The sequence below is a fragment of the Anolis carolinensis genome, chromosome 3, assembly GCF_035594765.1.
Source record: "Anolis carolinensis isolate JA03-04 chromosome 3, rAnoCar3.1.pri, whole genome shotgun sequence".
Lineage (NCBI taxonomy): Eukaryota > Metazoa > Chordata > Lepidosauria > Squamata > Dactyloidae > Anolis > Anolis carolinensis.
In genome coordinates, this window is record NC_085843.1 from 215228428 (window position 1) to 215251203 (window position 22776).

The 22776-nt window shown below is 39.5% G+C and overlaps 1 protein-coding gene across 1 annotated transcript; it reads left to right on the top strand.

Moving 5' to 3' along the window:
* The first annotated feature begins 1 nt into the window (after nt 1).
* ecd (ecdysoneless cell cycle regulator) lies at nt 2-15753 on the top strand. The gene is made up of 14 exons (XM_062976204.1): nt 2-140; nt 2219-2425; nt 2944-3061; nt 3537-3624; nt 3876-4054; nt 4616-4808; nt 6701-6829; nt 7247-7372; nt 8868-8953; nt 10712-10818; nt 12518-12701; nt 13606-13673; nt 14753-14970; nt 15184-15753. Exons 2-14 carry the CDS (start codon nt 2239-2241, stop codon nt 15424-15426), a joined length of 1926 nt encoding a protein of 641 aa, XP_062832274.1. The 5' UTR covers nt 2-140; nt 2219-2238; the 3' UTR covers nt 15427-15753.
* The last annotated feature ends 7023 nt before the right edge of the window (nt 15754-22776 follow it).

A 22776-nucleotide genomic window follows, 5' to 3' on the forward strand; every position in this document is an offset into this window, starting at 1 on the left:
CTCCGCCACTCTAGCCCGAGCGGAAGTCGCTGTTCTATGGTAGGAGCAACGCAAGCGCGACGAAGAGCGTAGCGCGCGCTCGCCTGGCCACGGCTCATCGACCGACTGTGGAGAGGAAAGGCGGCTCTCGCGAGACGTTGGTGAGGCCTGTTTCTCTGTGAGAGTTCTATGTGGTGTGTGTGGTGAGCCAGTGAGAGGGGTTCTGTCAAATAAACAAGGCCCCTTCCACACAGCTGAATAAAATCCCACATTATCTGCTTTGAACTGGAATATATGGCAGTGTGGACTCAGATAACCCAGTTCAAAGCAGATATTCTGAGTTATATGGCTGTGTGGAAGGGCCCTAAGACATGAGAAGAGTCCCCCGCCCCCCTTCACTGGGAAGTAGATAGCGAGGTGTAGCCACTCATCATAGAATTGTAGAGGTTCCACACCATCCTGGCTCAATGCTATGGAGTTACACTTTTGCAAGTGTTGCCTTATCTCTTCTCTGCTAAAGAGTACCAAATTAAAAATCCCAGGATTCCCCAGCATGGAGCCATTGTCATGAATACTTTTTAAACAAAGGTTCTTTTTTGCATTTTCAGCGTGAAAGGGAATATCAGAGCAACTTTTACATAAATAATGACATTAGACATACAGACTATATGATAACATTGAATACACAGACAAACGACTGCCACATTAGCTAACAAACAAACAAAGGGGATCCCACATCTATTCAACATTAACATTAAACATACACATTCACCTTTCACATGTACATACACATCACCATTCTTCCTCCGTCTCCTGAAGAAGAATATTTGTACTTAGGCCAGATGTCCAATATTTCAGAAACTTCCAAAACACATTATTTCCCGTCCTCTGAGAAAGAAGCAAGTGATCAGACTGTTCCATTGCAGATCTGCCACTCTCCCAAATACACCAACTCTCTCCTTCCCATAGAATAGTTTGGCAGGTGTACTAGATTCTTCCGGTCCACAATTTTTGGAATATTAGAAGGTCTCTTATATAGCAATTTTCTTGTTGATATTGCTCCAAAAAGTTGAAGCTGTAAATGAGGCACAAGTTGTTCTCCAGCCTGAAACATCTTGGTTCCCCAGTTTCTGGCAGATGCTGACTTTTCTTCTCAACAGATATTGGTTTCCTTAACTTAAAAGAGCATTGTCTTTGACTATGTGAACATATTGTTTTCCACCAAGAGTTAATCAAGTCAGCAATGTCAACCGTTAATGTTGTCTCTGGTCATCAACAGTTCATCAACTTATAATTACAGTCCATGGGTGTAGTTGTTTTCCAGGCCTCAATATTTAAGAATTGTGTCTTCAGCCCAGTTAGGCCCCATTCACACCCCTGTCATACAATTCCATTCAAATCATCATATTTATCCATCACACCATGACTGATAGAGGGGCTTTTTTTTAATCTAGCAGGTTCCTTAGTGCAGTAGACTCTCTGTTAACAGGAACTGAAGCAACTGGCAAAAAAGTGAAGAAATAACACTTTAGATTAAAAAGCTGTAAAGCAGTAAAACACTGTTTGCCCTTAATTTGTTTTTAATTACTGTATTTTAATATTAATTTCAGGTCAGTACAGAATTTATGGTATGATATTGGTACGATTTTTGTATTAACATGGCCTATTTTTAATGGTAACTCTCAAGTAAGCAGAAACAATATACAAATATGTGAGGGGAAGTCATAGGGAGGAGGGAGCAAGCTTGTTTTCTGCTGCCCTGCAGACTAGGATGCAGAACAATGACTTCAAACCTACAGGAAAGGAGATTCCACCTGAGGCTTTGGAGGCTTTTAAACAGAGGCTGGATGGCCATCTGTCAGGGGTGCTTTGAATGAGATTTTCCTGCTTCTTGCAGGGGGTTGGACTGGATGGCCCGTGAGGTCTCTTCCAACTCTATGATTCTATGAAACCACATTTATCCATCATCTGTCCATCCCCTTGGGTGACAGTTAACTGACAGTCTACTGTATCATATCTGTCATGTTTGCCCTGTCACTTCTGAAGATTGAAAAGCCATTCAGGGATCAGAACTCCTTATAAAATGCTTTAAACTTAGATCTGGGGTATTTTTTAACAGTAGATCACATATGTTCTCTGTATAAAAACTTGGTTTCACAGCATCATTGATGGTTTTGATGTATATGTTGGAAGAAACATTATTGTGTGTGTAATTCATTTCAAAATGCTTTTTTGACAGGATGCTTTGTGAAATACAGAATGGAAAAACTAAACTTTGCATCTGCTGAAGATGCCGTGCAATACCAGCTGTTCCTCGCACATGAACCAGGAAACCCTCAAATTCTTCAGCAGTACATTGAAAGAATCTTAGCACAGTTTGCACCCATACTGGTTTCTTACATCTGGCAATATCAGCCATTTAATTTGAAGTACAAGCCTGCCAAAGGTGAAACAGTGGTATTTTTTTTTTGATTTGGGGAAAAGACCATCTAATTATGTGGAAATCAGGAGGGCCTAATCCTAGTCCTCCATATGCTGGAGTGCAGGCCCATCTTTCCTCAACATTGGCAGTGTTGCCAAGAGCCAGAACTTGCTCAGTCTATTCTAAAATATGCAAATATGTGCCTTCAAGTTGCCTGTTGACGTATATCAACCCCATGAATTTCATAGTTTTCCCAGGCAAGGAATACTCAGAGGTGGTTTTGCCAGTTGCAAAATGCAGCCTGCAGCATCTGGTATTCATTGGTGATCTCCCTTCCAACTAATAACCTGAGCTGACCCTACTTAGCTTCCAAGATCAGACAGGATCTAGTGATGCTAAAGCTTTACTAAAGTGTCCCATGCATGTATTCCAAATGTTCAGGAAATCGTTAATGCAGGGTATATATAAATATAATAATAAAATATTCTCGGGTCTTCTAGAAAATGGCTAATGTGTTCTAACTTCTTGTTCTGTTTTTCAAGGAGATATTCCTGCTCATATTGCTGGTCTCACAAAATTTGGAGATAACATTGAAGATGAATGGTTCATTGTATACCTCTTAAAAGAAATTACAAAGGAATTTCCAGAACTAGTAGCTAGGTAACTTATGGGAAGCCATTTTCATGTTCAAAATTTCAATACTTCTTGATGAAGCTATCAGTTATGGAAGTAGTTTAAGATGAGTTTATGTAAGGCGATAGTTCCAAGGGGTTGCTTATGATAATGGAACCAGGAGGAAGCAATTCTCCTTCTCCCTTGCAGTTTTCTTTTTACTCACTTATTCAAAGACCAGGTTTTTGAGCAGCACATAATATTTCATGCTGACCAACAGCTCCTTGTGTGGTGTTAGATTTAGCCATATATATTAAGCTGATAGTTTTCTTTCTGTTGTATTTATGTAAAATTTGTGTGTGAACATTACTTGTTCTTTGGGGAAGGATGTTAAGACTGTGCCATAATTGATTATCTCAAAGTAATTTATCACTTTGTTTTTCACTCTTGCTAACTATGTCCATAGAGGTATGATAGGATGAGAAAGTTCCATGTTTATGATAGATTTTTTTTATTTCAATAGGGTGGATGATAATGATGGTGAATTTCTATTGATAGAAGCTGCTGATTTCCTTCCCAAATGGCTAAATCCTGAAAACAGCATAAATCGAGTAAGTAAGACACTAGTTACTAAAACATACTAAATCTATATATTCTCGTTTTGAATGTATTCAGTATGTTTATTGTGTTTATTTTATTCATGTTGATGTGCTTCCTTGAAAGGTCTTGACAAAGGGCCTTTTAGGGCTTTTGGCTTTAAATTCTACTGATGTTTATTTGATGTCTTTTATCAATTCATCATTTATGAATCTAGATCTTGTATGAGGAACCTTCACAAAGTAATATATCTATATTTCCTTAGGTCTTCTTTTACCATGGGGAATTGTGCATAATTCCATTGCCAAAGACTCCTGGAGAGCAGATGTTGTTGCCTAGTAACAATCTTACAATTCCTCAGGCCCTGAATTTGTTGTCAGGACATTGTGCACACTATATGGCTTCAAAATCTATTAGAGGTGCAGTATATAAGCGCATCAGTGGGTAAGTTTCCTGATCTGAAAACACTTTATTGTGGATTGACTGAAATCATTCTTAGCCTACATCATGGTGCATATTTGTACCAACTATACGAACAATGTTTCATAATCATACTTTTCAGGATGTAGTTCCTTCCAAGTTTACCTCGAAGTAACATCAAAAGCATCTTTTTTACATTAAAAGAAATAGTATTAGTAAGAAGCCAGTTTTAAAAGTGGTTTTGAAATTATGCAGATAAACATAATCAAGGAGCCTAAGTAATGCCAAGTGTTACATTTGTATTTGGCTTTTGCAGAGGAGAAAATACAATACAATAGCAAGATACTGTTTTCTCATCTTAGTAATGGTTAGCAGACTTCAGGGCAAATTTGGCAAGAGCCTACTCTGTTGGTAGCAAAATGTGGCCATGTTTGTAGCCATGGAGCAGCATATTGTTAAGGGGGATAAGTTAAGAGAGGAAAAGGTAAAAACAAAACAGAAATCAAGTGCACATGAAAAACTATTTCTTGGCTGTGACCGAACAGTCTCTGAATTATGTATTTTGTTGCCATTTCTTTGCCATAGGTATCCTGGGAAAATACAGGCTTTCCTTCACCGAGCTCATTGTTATCTTCCAGCAGGCATTGCAACAATACTGAAGCAACGTCCTTCGTTAGTTGCAACAGCAGTGCAAGCTTTTTATCTAAGAGATCCTTTTGACTTAAAAGCATGCCATGTGTTCAAAACTTTCCCACCAGAGACACGGATAATGACTTCAGTAAGTGATGGCTCCACTTGGAACCAGTCTTGTTTCTCTACAAAATACATCATGTGTTTTGTATGAGGCTTTGGGCTTTCATGACATTTTCTTCTCACATATGAGCTTAATGGACATGTTGCAAGGGTTTAGCTCTCTAACTCCTGCCCTTGGGTGGGAGAGAGGGTCCCAACTTGTGAAATAACTCTCCAGTCACCACCACCATCTTTTCTGGGCATCCCAATATTCAGCAACCATGCTACATATCAACAAGTCATTTTACTTCATCTAATTTCCCAGAGACTTCCCTCCTCAGACAAGAACTTTGCACACTGAGCAGACAGGCACAAATGATGATGGAAAAGAAGTGTTTGTATAATTTGACTTTTTTTACTCCCAAGTGGTAAGGTATATCACATTAGAAAGCCATAATATACAGTACAAGCTCCATATCAGCAGGGAATACTTTCCTGGATTTTGCATGGTTATGTGAAGCCACAGGTAATAGCAAACCCTATTGAAACGAAGGATTTCTGGCCCAAGAATATCATGTGGCAGTGGTGTACAACTTGTGGCCCTCCAGGGATTTGGGACTTCAACTTCCAGAAGCCCTAGCCAGCTTTTCTAATAGCCAGGAATTCTGGGAGCTGAAGTCAAAACACCTGGAAAGCCACACGTTGTGCACCACTGCCATATAGTCACTCTGAAGGCCTAAGAAAATGGCGAAAAAAGAACCTGTTTGGTAAGATATGGCTAAATGAAACTATAGATATTGTTCCCCCAGATATAGGGCTGTCTTTCCTAGACTCAACTCCACTTCCCAAAGATATGGCAGTGTAGGCAAACATCCTTACTCCTCCATTAGTTCAAAGAGTTACTAGGTACCATGGGATACTCTGCTTATATAACCTCAGTCCCAAACGGTCTCGAAATTTTCACACTTCTCAAGCTCCCATTGGAGATTGTACTTTTTTTGGAAATTCTAGATAACTGTCCTTGAAATCTTCTCATTAAGCCTTTTTTTTTTTTACTTGGAAGGAAATCAACACCCATGTAGCTCTGGTCCCTTTACAGATCAAGATAATGACAAGGTGTCATTGTCAGAAATGTGTAGGTTACCAAAGGTGATCCCATTGACAGCATGTGACATTTTGCTGATCTAAAAATGAGTTTTATGTTGTGACACAATAAAACAGTAAATGTGTTGAAGCAGAGTATAAAAACATATGAACTTGTGACGGTTTGGGATTGCATAGTCCTGTGATTCTTTCTACATGGGCCAAACTTTAGAGCCTTTTTTCTGATTAGACATCTTTTGGTTGTGTTTTATGACACTTGAGATATTCTCATGTTGTAGGAGTGATGTTTTTAAGGCTGAAGTGGGAAAAAGACTGAAAATCTTTCTTCGTGAGCAAAGCTTGGCATGTAGCCCAGCTGTAACCATTTCTAGTGTTTCAAAAAGTACCAAGATACCGGGTCAATTCACTGTAATGTAACAGTTACATTTCAGTGACATTTAGCCCACCTGATGGACAAAGTTATTGATTACAAAAGTAGATCTGTTTGCTCCCAGTACATCTAAGAATCTTTCCTAATAATGTTGTGACATTCTCTACTTTCCATAAAACCTGAAATACTAGTACTGTGGTCCTCCAAATCTGTGGGGCTTCAGTTCCAGGACCCTCTGCAGATGAAAAAAATGTGGATGGTCATATATTATTGAATGGCAGCAATTTACACATGTTCACCTCAATGTATTTTTGTGCATGTTACCATGTTAGATATGGGCTGAGATGATCCACAATCCATTGAAACTGCAGATTGAGAGCCTGCAGATCTGAATGACCCACTGTAATAGATTAAAGTAAATTGCAAGGAAATTAATATTTAATGTTACATTGTGATATTTTCAGGTCACCTTTACGAAGTGTCTCTATGCACAGTTGGTTCAACAGACCTTTGTTCCGGATAAACGGAGTGGATATTCATTGCCTCCTCGCTCATGTCCGCAATACAAAGCACATGAGATAGGCATGAAGTTGGTGAGCTGGTACCTTTAATACCTTTTAGAGAGAGAAAGTGGGGTACAAGTAATAGTAGTAATAAGAATAACATGTTTCTAATGCATGATTTTTAGTTGGCTTGTGAGATAGTGTTTCACAATCACATATAATTGAATTGATGCACATAATTTTTTTTTGTAGAGATAGATTTCAATAGTTCATGCCAAAGCTCAGCTTTGTGATGACAAGTTTCAATTTAGTGTTAACTAGTGCCTTTACATTAAAATCAATAGAAAAATTGACCCAGTCAAAACATATCACAGGTATATTTCTTTCCCGTAGAATACATTTTAAATTGTAATTAATTACACACTGAAAATGTGACTAAAAGGCAATTGTATTATTGACCAAACTTAAGAGAAGGCAATATGTTTTTTCTTCCTGCATCTCTCATAGGCTCATGGTTTTGAAATTCTGTGTGCAAAGTATAATCCGTCTCATCGTGATTCCAAGAAACATGTGTTGAATGTTCCTCTATGGGAAAACTTTCTCAACAGCCTCAAGAAAAACAATTATTTTAAGGTAAGGTTTTGCATCAATTAGAGGGAAGCAAAACTGCTTCACCAGCTTCATTCACATAGGTTATCTAAAATAACATATTGAACAGTTTCGGGAATATTTTCTGACTGGTTGGAATTGCATTGTATTTGGGGGGAGAGGTTCCTATATTTACCAAAAACATTTTAGGTGTAGAATAAATGACTACCCCCCACAGTATCCAACTACTGAGAATGAGAAAACATGTTTATAAGAGGCAGGACATTTGTTTTGAGTAGCTGTCAGATTTATTTACAGTAGTGACACTATATTGCTTTATACCAAGTTGTTTTTAGCTATGTTGCTGACAGGGCCAGCCGGAGATATTTTTAAATGTTAAGCGGGGGTGCTAAAAAGCGCCCCCGCCACCGGCCCCGCCTCCCAGGCCCTGGCCCCGCCCAGCATGCCCTGGCCCCGCCTCCCACGCAGCATGGGAGGCGGGGCCAGGGCGAATAGTGCTGGGGGCGGGGCCAGAGTTGGCCCCGCCCCCCGTCCAGCGTGCCCTGGCCGCGACCAGGAAGTAAGGGCAAAATGGCCTATCTGTGCTGTGCGCGTGCGCACAGCACAGATAGGCCATTTCGCCCTTAGTCAACAAACTAAGGGCAAAATGGCCTATCTGTGCTGTGCCCGTGCGCACAGCACAGATAGGCCATTTGGCCCTTACTTCCTGGTCGCGGCCGCCGGGCGATCGGCGGCCGCGACCAGGAAGTAAGGGCCAAATGGGCTATCTGTGCTGTGCGCACGGGCACAGCACAGATAGCCCATTTGGCCCTTACTTCCTGGTCAACTAAGGGCAAAATGGCCTATCTGTGCTGTGCACATGCGCACAGCCAGATAAGCCATTTTGCCCTTAGTTTGTTGACTAAGGGCAAAATGGCCTATCTGTGCTGTGCGCACGCGCACAGCGCAGATAGCCCATTTGGCCCTTACTTCCTGGTCGCGGCCGCCGATCGCCCGGGCGATCGGCGGCCGCGACCAGGAAGTAAGGGCCAAATGGCCTAGCTGTGCTGTGCGCGTGCGCACAGCACAGATAGGCCATTTTGCCCTTAGTCAACAAACTAAGGGCAAAATGGCTTATCTGGCTGTGCGCATGCGCACAGCACAGATAGGCCATTTTGCCCTTAGTTTGTAGACTAAGGGCAAAATGGCCTATCTGCTTGTAGCGGTTTGGCGTGGGCGCGGGGATTGAAGCCCCGCGCCAACACCGGAGGCGTCGGTGGCGCTACGGGCCGCTGTCGACGCCTCGACAGCGCCCCTAGCGGCCAGCGCCCGAGACGGCTGCGTCAGCGGCCTCGTAGAATCAACCGGCCCTGGTTGCTGACTAGCTTTGTTACAACATAATTAATGCTGGCATTGCTCTTATTGGTCCCAATAAAGTAAGTATGCATTGTACAGTCCTTAAATACTCCATGTATACAGCGTGAAAGTCCACTTCAAGGAGAAGAATGTATTAACCTGTATTATGTATTATATTTTAAAGGGTGAACTGGAAGGTTCTGCTCAGTATCTAGATCGTTTACATATGGCAGAAAATTATTTCCAGCAGACTGTAATCCATCCACAGAGGTGAGAGCACTGGGTTTATTTATTTGAATTTAGCGGCAGTTTCTTTCTTTTGTTTGGGTTAATTCTGTTTGTTTTGGCACTAACATGTACATAGTTTAATTTGTGAAAACAATATAGTGAATTCCTGATTACACTTCTAGCTTATTGAAAATATAGCCTAGCGAGCATATCTCCACTTGAGGAGGAAATTGTTGCCTCAAATGGTTTGTAAATGGACTACTAAAGCTTGACTAATTTCAAGAAAGACTGTGATATATTTATCACCTTTTTACACCAAATATTGGGACAAAATTCTACAGTTGGTTTTCTGACTTAGAAGTGGGTTATTAAAAGCAGAAGAGTTATTACATCAGGATATTTCAAGTTAACTGTACATTGAGAAATGAAAAACAACAGCCAGAAGATGTGAGACTCATAGACATAAACAAGTTTTTATTGTTCCATATATCAGGTGTGTTTGGTAGGGTTGCATGGAGTGGTGGTGTATGATTGTTTCAGATTGAGTTCGTTTGTTGTTTTAGGTTACTGTTTATATTAAGAAAAAAGTCTGTTGTATTTTTGTAAGGCAATATGGTCTTTTTGTTCTGTGAAATCTATATTTCTGCATATACCTTTGTTTGATTACACCAGGTAACAAAATTTGAAAATTGTTTTGTTCCTGTTTTGAAAGTGTTATTTCCTGTTTAAATGTGCAGTACTTACTTTGAAGGTAGTTGTTATACTCCAGAAACTTTGTTTTTGAGGCTGCCACAAACTAAGTTGAATTGGTTGAGACTATCTGAGATATTCATTGAAACACTATTGCGAAATGTGCTGCAGGATGTCCTGCAAAAACAAAGTTTTTTCAGGGTTGCTGTGAGTCTTTTGGGCTGTATGACCATGTTCCAGAAGCTTTGTCTCCTGACGTTTCACCCACATCTGTGGCAGGCATCCATTGAGGTTGTGAGGTAGGTACTGACCTCACAACCTCGGAGGATGCCTGCCACAGATGTGGGTGAAACGTCAGGAGAGAAAGCTTCTGGAACATGGCCATACAGCCCAAAAGACTCACAGTAACACAGTGATTCCGGCCATGAAAGCCTTTGACAATACAAAGTTTTTGCAGTTTAATAAACTCCCCATGTTTTTATGATAGCACCAATTAGGGAATGACATTTGTAACCCAGGAACGAAAAATGTGTTACATGGTGTTATTTGACTGGAGGGTTGTTTCTTTGAATCAAATAAAAAAGTAAATATCCTATTAAATAATATATTCTATTGTATCAAAGGCTTTTGATGTAATATTGTATCATATAGGCAATGCCATATGGGGAAAGTTCTATTAAACTCGTATGTGGGATTAACTATAATCCTGTTAGAATCATGTTTTGACATGACATACAGCTATTGAAACCAAAACTATATTATAAAACCCACACTGTAGTAGTACTCTATAGAACTTTCTGCTGTGATTGTCTGGATACAGACTTTTTCTTAATAAGAATGGTTTTCTAAAACATTTTTCGACCAATCGGAATTCCCAAATGTAGTCACAACTAGAATGTGTGCATTTTTAACAAGACATACATAGATGTAGTTTCCCCTGTACATATATATGCACGTTGCAATATATAAAACAATATTTTCTAGTAGTAAGGCAGCTTATTGAACTGCTGAATTATGCCTTATAGACTATAGAGAAAGGGTTTTAAGTATTGTTCAAAGAATGGGTTTGATCTTTATGTGAGAGTTGTATTTTCTTGGTTTTTTTGATAGCTCAGTTGCTCATAGTCCAGGTGAAGAAATTCTGGCCATATTAAAAGAAACTTCTTTTAATTTGGAGGACTTAAGGAAAGAAGCAGAAAATCTCCCTCCTGAGGATGGTAAGAGGAAAAACATGGTAGTCACATGCCACTCCCTGAGTATCCTGCAGAAATGTTACCTATTCATTTTGCTCCTTCCACTTATTTCCTAAGGGTTTTTTCAGGGGTTTTTTTTAAATAGAGGGGGAGGCATCAAAATGCTTTTTTCCCTTCCAGCACACCATTAAAAAGTGTTTAGTTAGGTTGCTAAAAGAAGCAGGAGGCACACAGCAGTTGCCTGAAAACACCAATCCTAAACATGTCTTCTCAGGAGTAAATTCCTCTGTGTTCAATGGGCTTTAAGCATGTTCAAGCATATAGTCTAAATTTTGCAACCAGGATTTTAATGTACTTTTGTGGAAGCTTTCTTTGGGAAGTTTGCATTCTTACAGGAAATTGGGATCCTGGAATACAATATGGAAATGGGAAAATACCTTTAAACTTCTCAGGAGAAAGATGTTTTTTTCCAACAGTGTAGTTGAAAAGTTGGGGATTTTTGGTGTGGGCATCAGCATTCTGCAAGGTTTGCATAATGCTGCTCTGTTGGTTTGGTTCTATTTATTTATTTATCTATCTGTTTAATTTTAATCTCTCCTGCTCTATAATGTTATTTGTATAACTGTGGCCAAGTACAAATGTATTGTTGGTACATTAACGGCTCGAAAATCACATGCTGGTTTCCTACCTTCCCCTTCCATCTTAAGGACTTCCAACGTGCACTTGAGATAAGTTTATCATTGCATGTGACTTTGTTATTATTCCCAGATAGAACAGATCAGTGCATATTCCAAACCATCCTGTCAAAATCCAGATTTAATTAGTTTTCCTAGATTCATTTTAATCATAGGCTGAGATCTTGCATTGAGATACATACGTCTACCACAGTATTGCTCCCTGCAAAACCTGGCTTTTAAGTGACTCAGCCCTCACATGGCCATTTTCTTGTCATTGGATCATTATAATGTGTCCAGATATTTTCCATTAATTGGATGCACTTCTAGAGGCATCCACAGCAACCTCAGGAGGGTATTCAGAAGGCCAATACAAATTATGTCATCACAGTATTTGCAACTACAAGAAAATAATCTGTACTGATTCCCCCTCTTCTCCCCTTTTAGGGGAGCTGTGTTCCTTCAAAGAAAGGCTTTGAAATCGATACAGAATTTAGCAGTGATAAAAGAAAAGAGTAATAGTTCCATAAGTTGGTCTTATGCTTTTGTGTCTTCCTAGCGGGATGACTGCTATAGTCTAACAATGATCATAGACTTCAAGTAGTGAAGCCAATTTAATTGAGAGGATAGATTATGTAATTTCACAGTCTTTTTCTGATCCCTTAACTTTGAATAACATTATACTAAACCATTGGAGTTGAGGATTCAGCTGTATTGTTTCCTTAAGACATTCAGCGTCAACTAACTCTTTTAAGATTTCTGGATATTGAAGATTGCATATGCATTGTTGTGTGTGAGAGGATGGCAGCAAACATAGAACATGATTTTATGGGGAAAGAATATTAAAGGCAACTTTAAGAAAAATGCTGAATTTATCTCTTAAATAAAAAAGTTTGTATCCATACTTAGTTTTGAAATGGCATTGACTTATTCTCTTACGGCCTCTACAGAGCCTTGATTATTTGCAAGAACGCCATCACTGCAGGGTTTGTGTTTGAACCAGATTTGCGGACAACCATCTTCTCTAGCATTGTGTGTTACTATTTCAGATGACAGTTGGCTGGATATTTCTCCAGACACTTTGGATGAGATCCTTCAAGAAGCATCAGGCACAAACAAACCCACTTCTGCCTCAAATGAGGAGGAACAGAATTATGACTTGGCCGAGGTCACGGAAAGCATGAAGACTTTTATATCTCAAGTATCATCATATGAAGGAGCAGAAATTCCATGGTATGCCTTTAAATACTCTATCAGTCTATGTTTCCTTGTGTACTTATTTCTACATTGCTTGGTTAGCGGTTGAGCTAACCAAGCTGAATTTGAGAAATTTTCTTTTGATTGTGTTTTTTTTTCCGAAGGTGAAATCTTACTGGAATGATAATAGTGTAAATCATAAAGTATTGATATCACTTTTAATGGTTATTTTTGCTGAACCTTTGCTGAAGTTCAGCACATTCTGAATGTTTTAACTGCTGCCAAAATAAAAACCAGGAAATCTCCCAAAATGTCTTGTTGGATGTGGACCTTTTCACTTATTTACCCATAGAGTGGTGGAAATGTGCTTTACAATTTGTTAAAGTTGTAAGCTGAAATAAACCTGGGGTTAATTCCTTTATGTGCCTTTCAATTGAGAGAGAGGAAGAGTAGTGCAACTGTAGTGAATGTTGGCATTCTCCCCTCCATGCTGGCATATTTGTTGGGACAGGCAGGCTTTCGATTTATAGTATGTTACTGGATAATGAATAGTTACTCTGATCTTTGGAAACCCATCTGATGAAGTATTCCTTCGCTTCTGAAAACTCAGGCTACAAATGGCTTTGTATTGATCTTTGTGCAGGATTGGGAGGAGGCTGAACTTTCCCAGTTGTCCCTACAGACCCTTGCCCTCCCATCCATTGGCTTAGAAAGGTTGACAGAGCTGCTACAATTAGAAAAGTGGTTATGAAGGCAGTGCAATGCTGAAGGGAGAATGGGAAGAATTGGCTTTCTCAAATTGACCTCTACTAGAGCAAAAACCCTTTCTGAAACAAAAAGAGTACATTTGCAGAGGAGCTGTACTGGATCCACCTCAATGCATTTTTCTCTATTTCCAAGGCCAAATATGCAAGATATCATTATTGACCTTTCATTTCAGGTCTTCTGCCGAGTCTCGTATCACATTTGATGTCGACTCATTTTCAAATGCTTTAGACAAAATACTGGGTAAGTGGGTAGGTGAAAGACAGAAAAGTATGTCTTGGGAACAATAAAATTTTCTCTTGTTTTTTTGTTTTTTTTCAAAAAGGCCACAAATTTAGGCCTTTGTATGTTTTTTCTTTTTTTCTTTTTTAAAAATTACAGTTATATAGACATATACTATACATTTACCCCTCTTTTATTTTCTTTCACGCTTGTGCTCCACTTCTCTAAAGCCATATCTTCTTCTAAAGTCCCCCCCAAAAGTTCAATTCATCATTTAGAGGTAAATTCCCGTCTTCTTTTTCCAATACTTTTTCTAAAAATTTTCTCCAAATACTTTCAAAGTAGTTTTTTTCGATAATCCCTTCTTTACTTTTAAGTTTGACGTTAGCTTATCATTCAGCACCATTTTCCAGACTTCTTTATACCATTAATTAATATTTACTTTCATTTCCCCTTTCCAATATTTTGCATTTTATAATCTAGCTGCTGTTGATAGCATGTCTATTATTTTTCCCTCTTGTCTTTCATATGCTCTTTTATTTAAAAGTAATATTTCTATCGGATTCCTTCTAATTTTTATATTAATAATATTTTCTATTTCCTTTATAACCAATTCCCAAAAATCTTTGATAGATTTACAATCCCACTACATATGCATGTAGGTTCCAATTTCCAGGCATCCTCTCCATCATTTTACATTATTGTTCTTATTCATAAAGTTTAACCATCTCGGTGTTAAATACCACTTACAAATTAATTTATAATAATTTTATTTTATTCTAATTGACGTGTATTTTCATTGTCTTGTTTTCCATATCTCTTCCCATTCTTTTTCAGTTATCTTTGTTCCTACTTCCTCCTCCCATGAAACCCTTAATGTTAGTATTCTCTCTTCTGTCCCTTACATCAGGTCTCCTTAAAGTGTGGCCTTTCTGGGCCTCTATCTCCCAGAAGCCCTAGCCATTTTGTTCAATGGTCAGGAATTCTGGGAAGCCTAAATGGCTGGACTGTAGTTTAAGAGTGCCTGCCTTATGGTATTGGTTATACTAATACACTGTGCTCTCTCTCTTTTTCTGCATTTGTTATTATTTTGTTTCTAGGAACAACTTCAGAAGAGCTAGACTCTGATGATTTGGAAGAAGAAGAGGAATTTGAATTCCTAGACAGCGATGAAGAGTCTGATCTAAAGACCAACCAGGAAGGAGAAAAAACATCTCGGAAGGAAACAGATGGAAGTCTCAGATCGTACATGGATGAAATGGACCATGAACTGGCATTCACCAATATTGGGAAAAGCTTTACTCATCAACAAAAAGTGGTATGTTTCTCTTGGATCTTGTTTCTGACAAACAGTAGGGAGGAGGAGAAAAGCAGATAGCCATTAGAATTACTTCTTTCAAGACACAATTCCTGTGTTTCTAAAATATGAGTCTTTGCTAGTTAACGGCCACTTGTCTTTTGAGAGTTAACAATATCTGAACACAAGGTTAACCAAAGACCCTGTTTTCCTTGTCTCCATTGACTACTATAGATCGGGTCTGATAAAGCGCCTTACTCCCAAGATCCTGGTAGGGACTTGGAAGACGAATGTCGTGCAGAAGAGCCTGACTTGACCCCTGTGGATATAGACTTAAATCTGGTGACTAACTTGCTAGAGTCATACAGTGCTCAGGATGGACTTGCAGGACCTGCATCTAACCTTCTGCAAAGCATGGGAGTACACTTGCCTGAAAATACAGACCGAAACTTCACTAGCAATTCACTGGTGGAATAGTCTGCTTTCCTAGTCCGTAGATTTGTTGCTGGATGGGTGTGTTGCCAAGAAGCAGTTTTCCTATAGAATGAAATGTGACAGATTTTCTGTTCAGTATGTACATACATGTGAGCAGTATTTTAAGTCTCGTTTCCTTCCTTTTTGCAATCCATCCTGTAAAAATCAATTGTCCCATGCTTACAAGTGTAATCATGTAATTAAAACTAAATTCAAAAATTAGGATGATTTCAGAAAATGTGTTTTGAATATTTTTAAAATACTCCCTACTTTTATATGCACTGAACATTGCTACGAATGTCTGTAGGCATTAAAGAATAGAAAAACGTGTTTTCTTGCTGTATTTTCCTCTCAGTCTTGCAATTTAGTGTTTTGATGGTGAGAAATGCCAAAGGGCATTTTGTTAAAAGGATGGTGATTCTGTCAAACATCTGTCCATGTTTGATTTGCCTACTAACCTCTCTCAAAAATACAAAACCAATTTGAAATGACTTCTGTAATATTAAGCCCCTCAAATGGTACAAGAAAAGCTTTAATAGCTGCAGTTAAAATATATTTATCAGCAGAAACAAAATGAGTTTGTCCAGCTAATTACTGTTGAGGGTTTATTTGTGGTCTTTGTACAAAGTGTGTATAATTCTCCGCTGGATAAATGGGCATGCCAGCTTTTTGGCTGCTTCTAGCAGGAGGTTCAAGCCTGCATTACTCCAGATGTCGCTTTGGATACAAAACCAGATACTGCTGAATCAGGTGTGAATTCTACCCCAGGCCTCATGGCTGTCAGAAGACATCCCTTTCCAAACAGCCTTTGTCTTCTCCATCAGTGTTATTACAAAGTGATTTTATGCCAGGTAAAAGGTTATGTAGGACATGGTAGAATTGGTTGTAGAGGTGTGTGTGTATAGAGAGAGAATTGTTTTTATTGTGCTTTTATTGTTCGTTGTGTTTTGATATATATCAAGTGGTCCTGTATAACAAAGTGAGAAATCCATTGCCTGGTACAATAGCTATGTATGGATGCCCATGATTATGCAAGAACTGATCAATACGGGTGAGGAAATAAAGTCCCTAATGCCCTGTGTGTGTGAAATTGCCTGACAACTCATGGCAACTCCATAAATTTCATAGGAAGGAATACTTAGAGGTAGTTTTGCCATTTCCTTCCTCTGAAATGTAACCTACAGCACCTGATACCCAATGCCTATATCCCTTTTGAGTATTAACCAAGGCTGAACCAGCTTACCAGGCAAGACATGTTACCTTTAGAGAATTTGGGCATACTATAGTTTAATGAATATTTCTAAAGTCAATGTCATCTGCTTTCAGAAGCACAACCATGGGACCTAACATTATTAGTCATTCTACCAAAATGTTTTCTTTCATTGCACTCTCCAAATTGTGAAAACAAAATGCATGTTCAATGTGTTGTTAAAGGTTTCATGGTCTGAATCACTGGATTACTGTGTTTTCCGGGCTGTATGGTCATGTTCCAGAAGCATTCTCTCCTGATGCTTTGCCCACATCTATGGCAGGCATCCTCTGAGGTTTTGAGGTACATTGGAAACTAGGCAAGGGAGGTTTATTTATCTGTGGAAGGTCCTGGGTGGGAGAAAGAACTCGTCTGTTGGAGGCCAGTGTGAATGTTGCAGTTAATCACCTTGATTAGTATTGAAAAGCCTGGCAGCCTCAAGGCCTGCCTGATTCCGACCCTGATTCCCTCTTCAGCTTCTTATAAAACTCCTTAGCTTTTTCTTCTGTAGTCAACCAATACTTTGTTCCATTGTAGGTTACAATGATTCCTTCAGTTCTTTCCCATCTGAATATTATTTGGTGTTTTGTTAGTTTTTCTGTTAGGAACAGATATTTCCTTCTCTTATTTAGTGTTGACAATGGGAATTCTTTCAAAATAGCTATTTTTTTCTGCTTATAATGTGTCGGATTCCGAGCATGGTTTCTTAATATTTCATCTCTTATTATTTTTTGACCAAAGTGTACGATGACATCTCTTGGAACTTTATTCCTCCTTGCATAATTAATATTAACTCTATAAACCCTTAACAATACTCTGATCCATATCTTCTTTCATGATCTCTAATATTCCTGCTGCTATTTTTGTTATAATTTGTCTTAAATTCTCTTTCTCAACTTCTTGGATGTTTCTTAATCTTGACTGGCATTCCATCTCCTTCTGTTCAAGCCATTCTTGTTTATTTTTCAACTTTTTATTCATTTCTTATTTTTATTAGAATTTTTACTGTACTTTTTCCCTTTTTTATCTTGTTTAATTTACTTCATATTTTGTTGCATTGTGAACGTCTTGCTTCTCTGAGATTTTTTATTTTATTTCAGCCATTACTTCCCTTAAACTGAATTCTTCTTGTATTGAGTCCCCCCCAGGGGAAAGTTTTCGTTTCTCTACTCTTACATGATATTTATTTTGAATTTTCCATTTTTATCAAGTGTCCTTATTTTAATACTTTATCTGATTGGTCATACAGTTTTATTGGGATTAACTTCCATTCTCAGTTTCTTTGTATTTTATTTATATGTCTTGATTGACAATTAATAGATGTAGTTCCTTTTACCAGGTTATGTTCTATTTTTAAAGGTCCTTCACCATTTGTATTTCCAGATTTAACCTTCCCAAGTATAGTGATTGTTAATTTGGTTTAGCTGCTTTGATTTTGTATAATCAGTTTGTGCTTCTTAATTTGAGTGCTGTCTGTTTTTTCCTCTTTAGTACAGTAGAATCTCACTTATCCAACATAAACGGGCCGGCAGAATGTTGGATAAGTGAATATGTTGGATAATAAGGAGGAATTAAGGAAAAGCCTATTAAACATCAAATTAGATTATGATTTTACAAATTAAGCACCAAAACATCATGTTTTACAACAAATTTGATGGAAAAGTAGTTCAATATGCAGTAATGCTATGTAGTAATTACTGTATTGACAAATTTAGCACCAAAACATCACAATGTATTGAAAACATTGACTACAAAAACATTGACTAATAAAAGGCAGACTGCGTTGGATAATCCAGAATGTTGGATAAATGAATGTTGGATAAGTGAGAGACTACTGTATCTTCTTTTACTTGTCTTCACAGTTCTATATGCTGTAGCGTTTGTTACTTTTCCTGTTATATCAATCACTTCCTCTTGTATTGTCTTACTTATTTCTATGGCTTTTGTTCTGCATTCTATATATATCTTCTGCCCTCCATTGTCTTCTGTTGCATCACCTCCATTGTGTCATCTCTGGTCTGCTCTACAGTTCTATCCTCGACTCTACTGATTTCTTCATTATTTTAAAGAAGGCTCTGGTATAGATGAAACAACCTCGCATCAAGGTCAGTTTTATTTATTCTCTTTCTTTCAAAGGTATCTTCCTTCCTTCTCTTTGTCCCTCCCCTTCTCCTTTCCCTTCTCCTTCCTCTTGATGATTTTTCAACATGTATAATCTGTCTCTTAGACTCTTTGTTTGTTTGTTTGTATTTTATATTATTTGTTATTTTAGCGTTATTTTATATAACATTTTGTCCCCCTCTTTTCTCCTTTCTTCCGTCCTTCGGGGAAGCCTTCCCACCACAGTAGTTAGATACATTTTGTCACACTCACAGTTTGGCATAGGTTTCTTCTCTCCTATTTCTTTTCTTCAGTATGTGTACCGGTCAATCATTTTCCGATGCCCCTTAGGAGTCCCAGTTCGCCCTGCCGTGATCTGCTGTACCCTGCGGACACCGTACCTGGATCTTTGAATTGACTCCCTTGAGGGAGGAAGTCTTTTTGACCATTGGGCCAATGCCCTATGGGTTTTGCAGTCTGTCGAACCTCAATCCGTCGGTAAGAGGGAGCGATGGCTCTGACTGATCACTTGGCATGGCTGGCACCACAGAGAGCTCTCAGGGTGCCATGACAATCTCCATTGCACCACCGCAGAAGTCCCAAAAAAAATCTTTGTGCCAAATACCGCTATGCAGGGCTGGCCCCATTTAGGAATGGATGGGAGACTACCCATAAGCACTAAGCAGGGCTGGCTCCGGTTCGGAATGGATTGGAGACAGCCCATGGGCACTAAGAAGAGCTGGCCCTGGTGCAGAATTGATGAAAGACCATCAATGGTCACTAAGCAGGGCTGGGCCCAGTTCAGAATGGTTGAGTGACCGCTAATGGGTGCTAAGCAGGGCTGGGCCCGTTTCAGAATGGATGGAAGGCTGCTCATGGGCACTAAGGAAGCTCGATCTCTGTTCCGAAGGATGGGAAAATGCTCATGGGTGCTAACAGGACTGGATGGGAGACCATCCATGGGTGCAAAGAAAGACTGGTCCTGGATCAGAATGGATGGGTGACCGCCAATGGGTGTTAAGCAGGACTGGCCCCAGTTCAGAATGGATGAAAGGCGGTTCATGGGAACTAAGCAGTGCCAATGCCTGTTCTGAAAGGATGGGAGAACGTTCATGGGCGCTAACAGGACTGGATGGGATACCATCCTTGGGCTCTAAGAAGGGCTGGCCCCAGTTCAAAATGAATGAGAGACTGCCAAAGAGCATTAAGCTAGGGTGGTCCCAGTTCAGAGTGGATAGGAGACTACCCATGATGCTAAGCAGGGCTGGCCCTGGTTCCAAATGGATGGGAGAACAGCAATTAACACTAAAGAGGGCTGGCCCTGGTTCCAAATGGATGGGAGACTACCCATGGGTACTAAGGAGGGCTGAGGAATCATTGGAAATATCTCATCCAAATACTGTCAAACGGTTGTTCTTGCTTAGCTTTTCAAGATCAGACAGGATCTGTGCTTTATGGGTGTTTCATAATAGTTATAACTTTGTAGAAAGTGCAAGATTGCTAAGCTATTAATTCAGTTTTCTTCCAAACAGGAAGGCTACAAAGCTGTAGAAGAGGCTCAAAATCTTTTCATAAACAAGAGCGCGATCCTATATTTCCTATAGTTATAAGAAACTGGGCCCTTCTATAACTGCTATCAGTCCTTGTACCTTATCCCTGTCCTTCACCAGGTTTAGTGTTAAATGACATTGCTCCTTCAGTTATAATTGGTTCTTACTCATTTTGTCCTCCAGACATATTTCAGAAGCATATTGCACTAGTCCCTTCCCCTCGTATTTCAGTGTTCATTACTGGACAGATTATTTATTGGTTGATGCTGCTGCTTCATGTTACTGTCTTTTGCAATGTCATGGATTTTATTGAGTTGTGTTTTAATCTACAGTAGGTTTTAATTTGTTGTTGGATTAGGCGTGTTCCCCAAGTAAGCCGCCCTGCGTCCCTCCAGGGAGATGGCGGTGGGATATAAACGTAAAGTTATGCTATTATTTCAAAGATGACTGTGAAGCTGTGAACACTGAAGACACTTTGAAGGAGAAACAGCGCCTGGAGTGAAGTAGGGTTTGGGGGTGGCCCGTCTTTCCGTCCTTGGAGGAGAGGAGAGGTTCCTTTGCACATGTGCAGACTGCCCTGCCTCCTGGCTCTCCACCTGGGATGCTGGGGAGGGAGGGGCTTCTGGGCTGGGCCTCTCAAGCGCCTGCTTCAGAGCTTGGTCCTGAAGCAGGAGGCAGAAGGAAGGAAGGAAGGAAGTTGGCCTCTGCTGTTCAAGGCCAGTCCCAGAGCCCCTTGGCCCCGCCCCCTCCCTCCCTCCCCCCCTCCGTGGGCGAGTCCTGCCTTGCAGCCTCGGGATGCCTTGGTCTTGGACCCACCCCTTCTGGCAGTCAGTCCCGCCTTCCCTGGGACGTGATTGGCTGGCATGATGACATCAGGAGCGGTTCCCCCCTCCCACTTTCTCTTTCCAGCTTCGGCTTCTTAAGGCCGTTTTCTAGCTTTCATTCACGTTGCATTATGAATCAGATTCCAAAATCATAGTGTATTGGGTGTTGATCTTCACAAGAGCTCCCCACCCTTTAGGAAGAATAATAATAACTCTATTGGAAAAAATGATCAAAAGCACAGTTATCCGTGGGTATGTCTTTTCAATGGTTTTTCTATGGAGAAGGTGAACCGAGGCTGAGATAGTGTGGCCCCAGAAGTATCATTTTCTAGATTTTTCTAAAAATGGGAATCTTTTCTTAACATCCTGAGAGAGGACAACCTCGAACATCGTCAAGACGCATTTTCTGAATCAAAGACTTTCAGTTGTGCTGTTTTGTATTTTTTTATTGTATTATTATTATTATTATTATTATTTCTATTTCCTTCATTTCATCTTTTTAATTCTAGTTCTTAATGTTTTTAAATATTTTTAAAATAGGGATATTAGTATTTCCCATGTCAAATCATTTTCTGAATTCATGTGTAAGTGCATTGGATATTTTCTCTTGAATATTAATTCAAAATTGATTTGGCTAATACAGTAGAATCTCACTTATCCAAGCCTCGCTTATCCAAGCCTCTGGATAATCCAAGCCATTTTTGTAGTCAATGTTTTCAATATATCGTGATATTTTGGTGCTAAATTTGTAAATACAGTAATTACAACATAACATTACTGCGTATTGAACTACTTTTTTGTCAAATTTGTTATATAACATGAAGTTTTGGTGCTTAATTTGTAAAATCATAACCTAATTTGATGTTAAATAGGCTTTTCCTTAATCCCTCCTTATTATCCAACATATTCGCTTATCCAAGCTTCTGCCGGCCCGTTTAGCTTGGATAAGTGAGACTTTACTGTAGTTCCGTATGCACAATCTTACCCCACAGATAGTTTTGATTTTCATTAATCAATCTATTGCTCTAACTAATAAATAATTCTGAAACGTATTTAAAATCAGAGTATTTTGGGAATAGATTTGAACGGGAGCTTCCGATCCTTGAAGAGTAACAAAAATACATGAAAAATAGACAGAGAGTGCAGTGAATTAGGACTGGGTTTGTTGTGTACCTTGAAGTCGTTTTAGATTTCGGGCAGCCCTAAGACAACCCTATTTCCTTCTACTGGAGATGGACTCAATTGGGATGTGCCTTTGTTTTGGTCTGAGGCTGAGAAAGTGTGACATGGCTGGCTCCGGTTCAGAATAGATGGGAGACCTCCAATGTGTGCTAAGCAGGGCAGACCTGGCTTGGAATGGATGGGAGACCACCAATGAATCTTAAGCAGGACTGGCCCTGGATCAGAACTGATGGGAGACCCCCATGGATGCTAAGCACAGCTTGCTCCGGCTCAGAATTCATGGGAGAGCACCAATGGTCACTAAGCAGGGCTGGACTGGTTCGGATATGATGGGAGATCACCAATAAATCCTAAGCAGAGCTGGCCCTGGTTCAGAACTGATGGCAGACCCCCCATCAAGGATGCTAAGCAGGTCTGGCCGTGGTTCAGAATGGATGGGAGATTGCCA

What these genes read in the sequence shown, in the direction of transcription:
- ecd (XM_062976204.1), top strand. Translation starts at nt 2,239, where the DNA reads ATGGAAAAACTAAACTTTGCATCTGCTGAAGATGCCGTGCAATACCAG. An exon ending in GAAGTACAAGCCTGCCAAAG is followed by an intron (nt 2,426 to 2,943) that starts GTGAAACAGTGG and finishes CTGTTTTTCAAG; the next exon opens with GAGATATTCCTGCTCATATT. An exon ending in ATGAGATAGGCATGAAGTTG is followed by an intron (nt 6,830 to 7,246) that starts GTGAGCTGGTAC and finishes CATCTCTCATAG; the next exon opens with GCTCATGGTTTTGAAATTCT.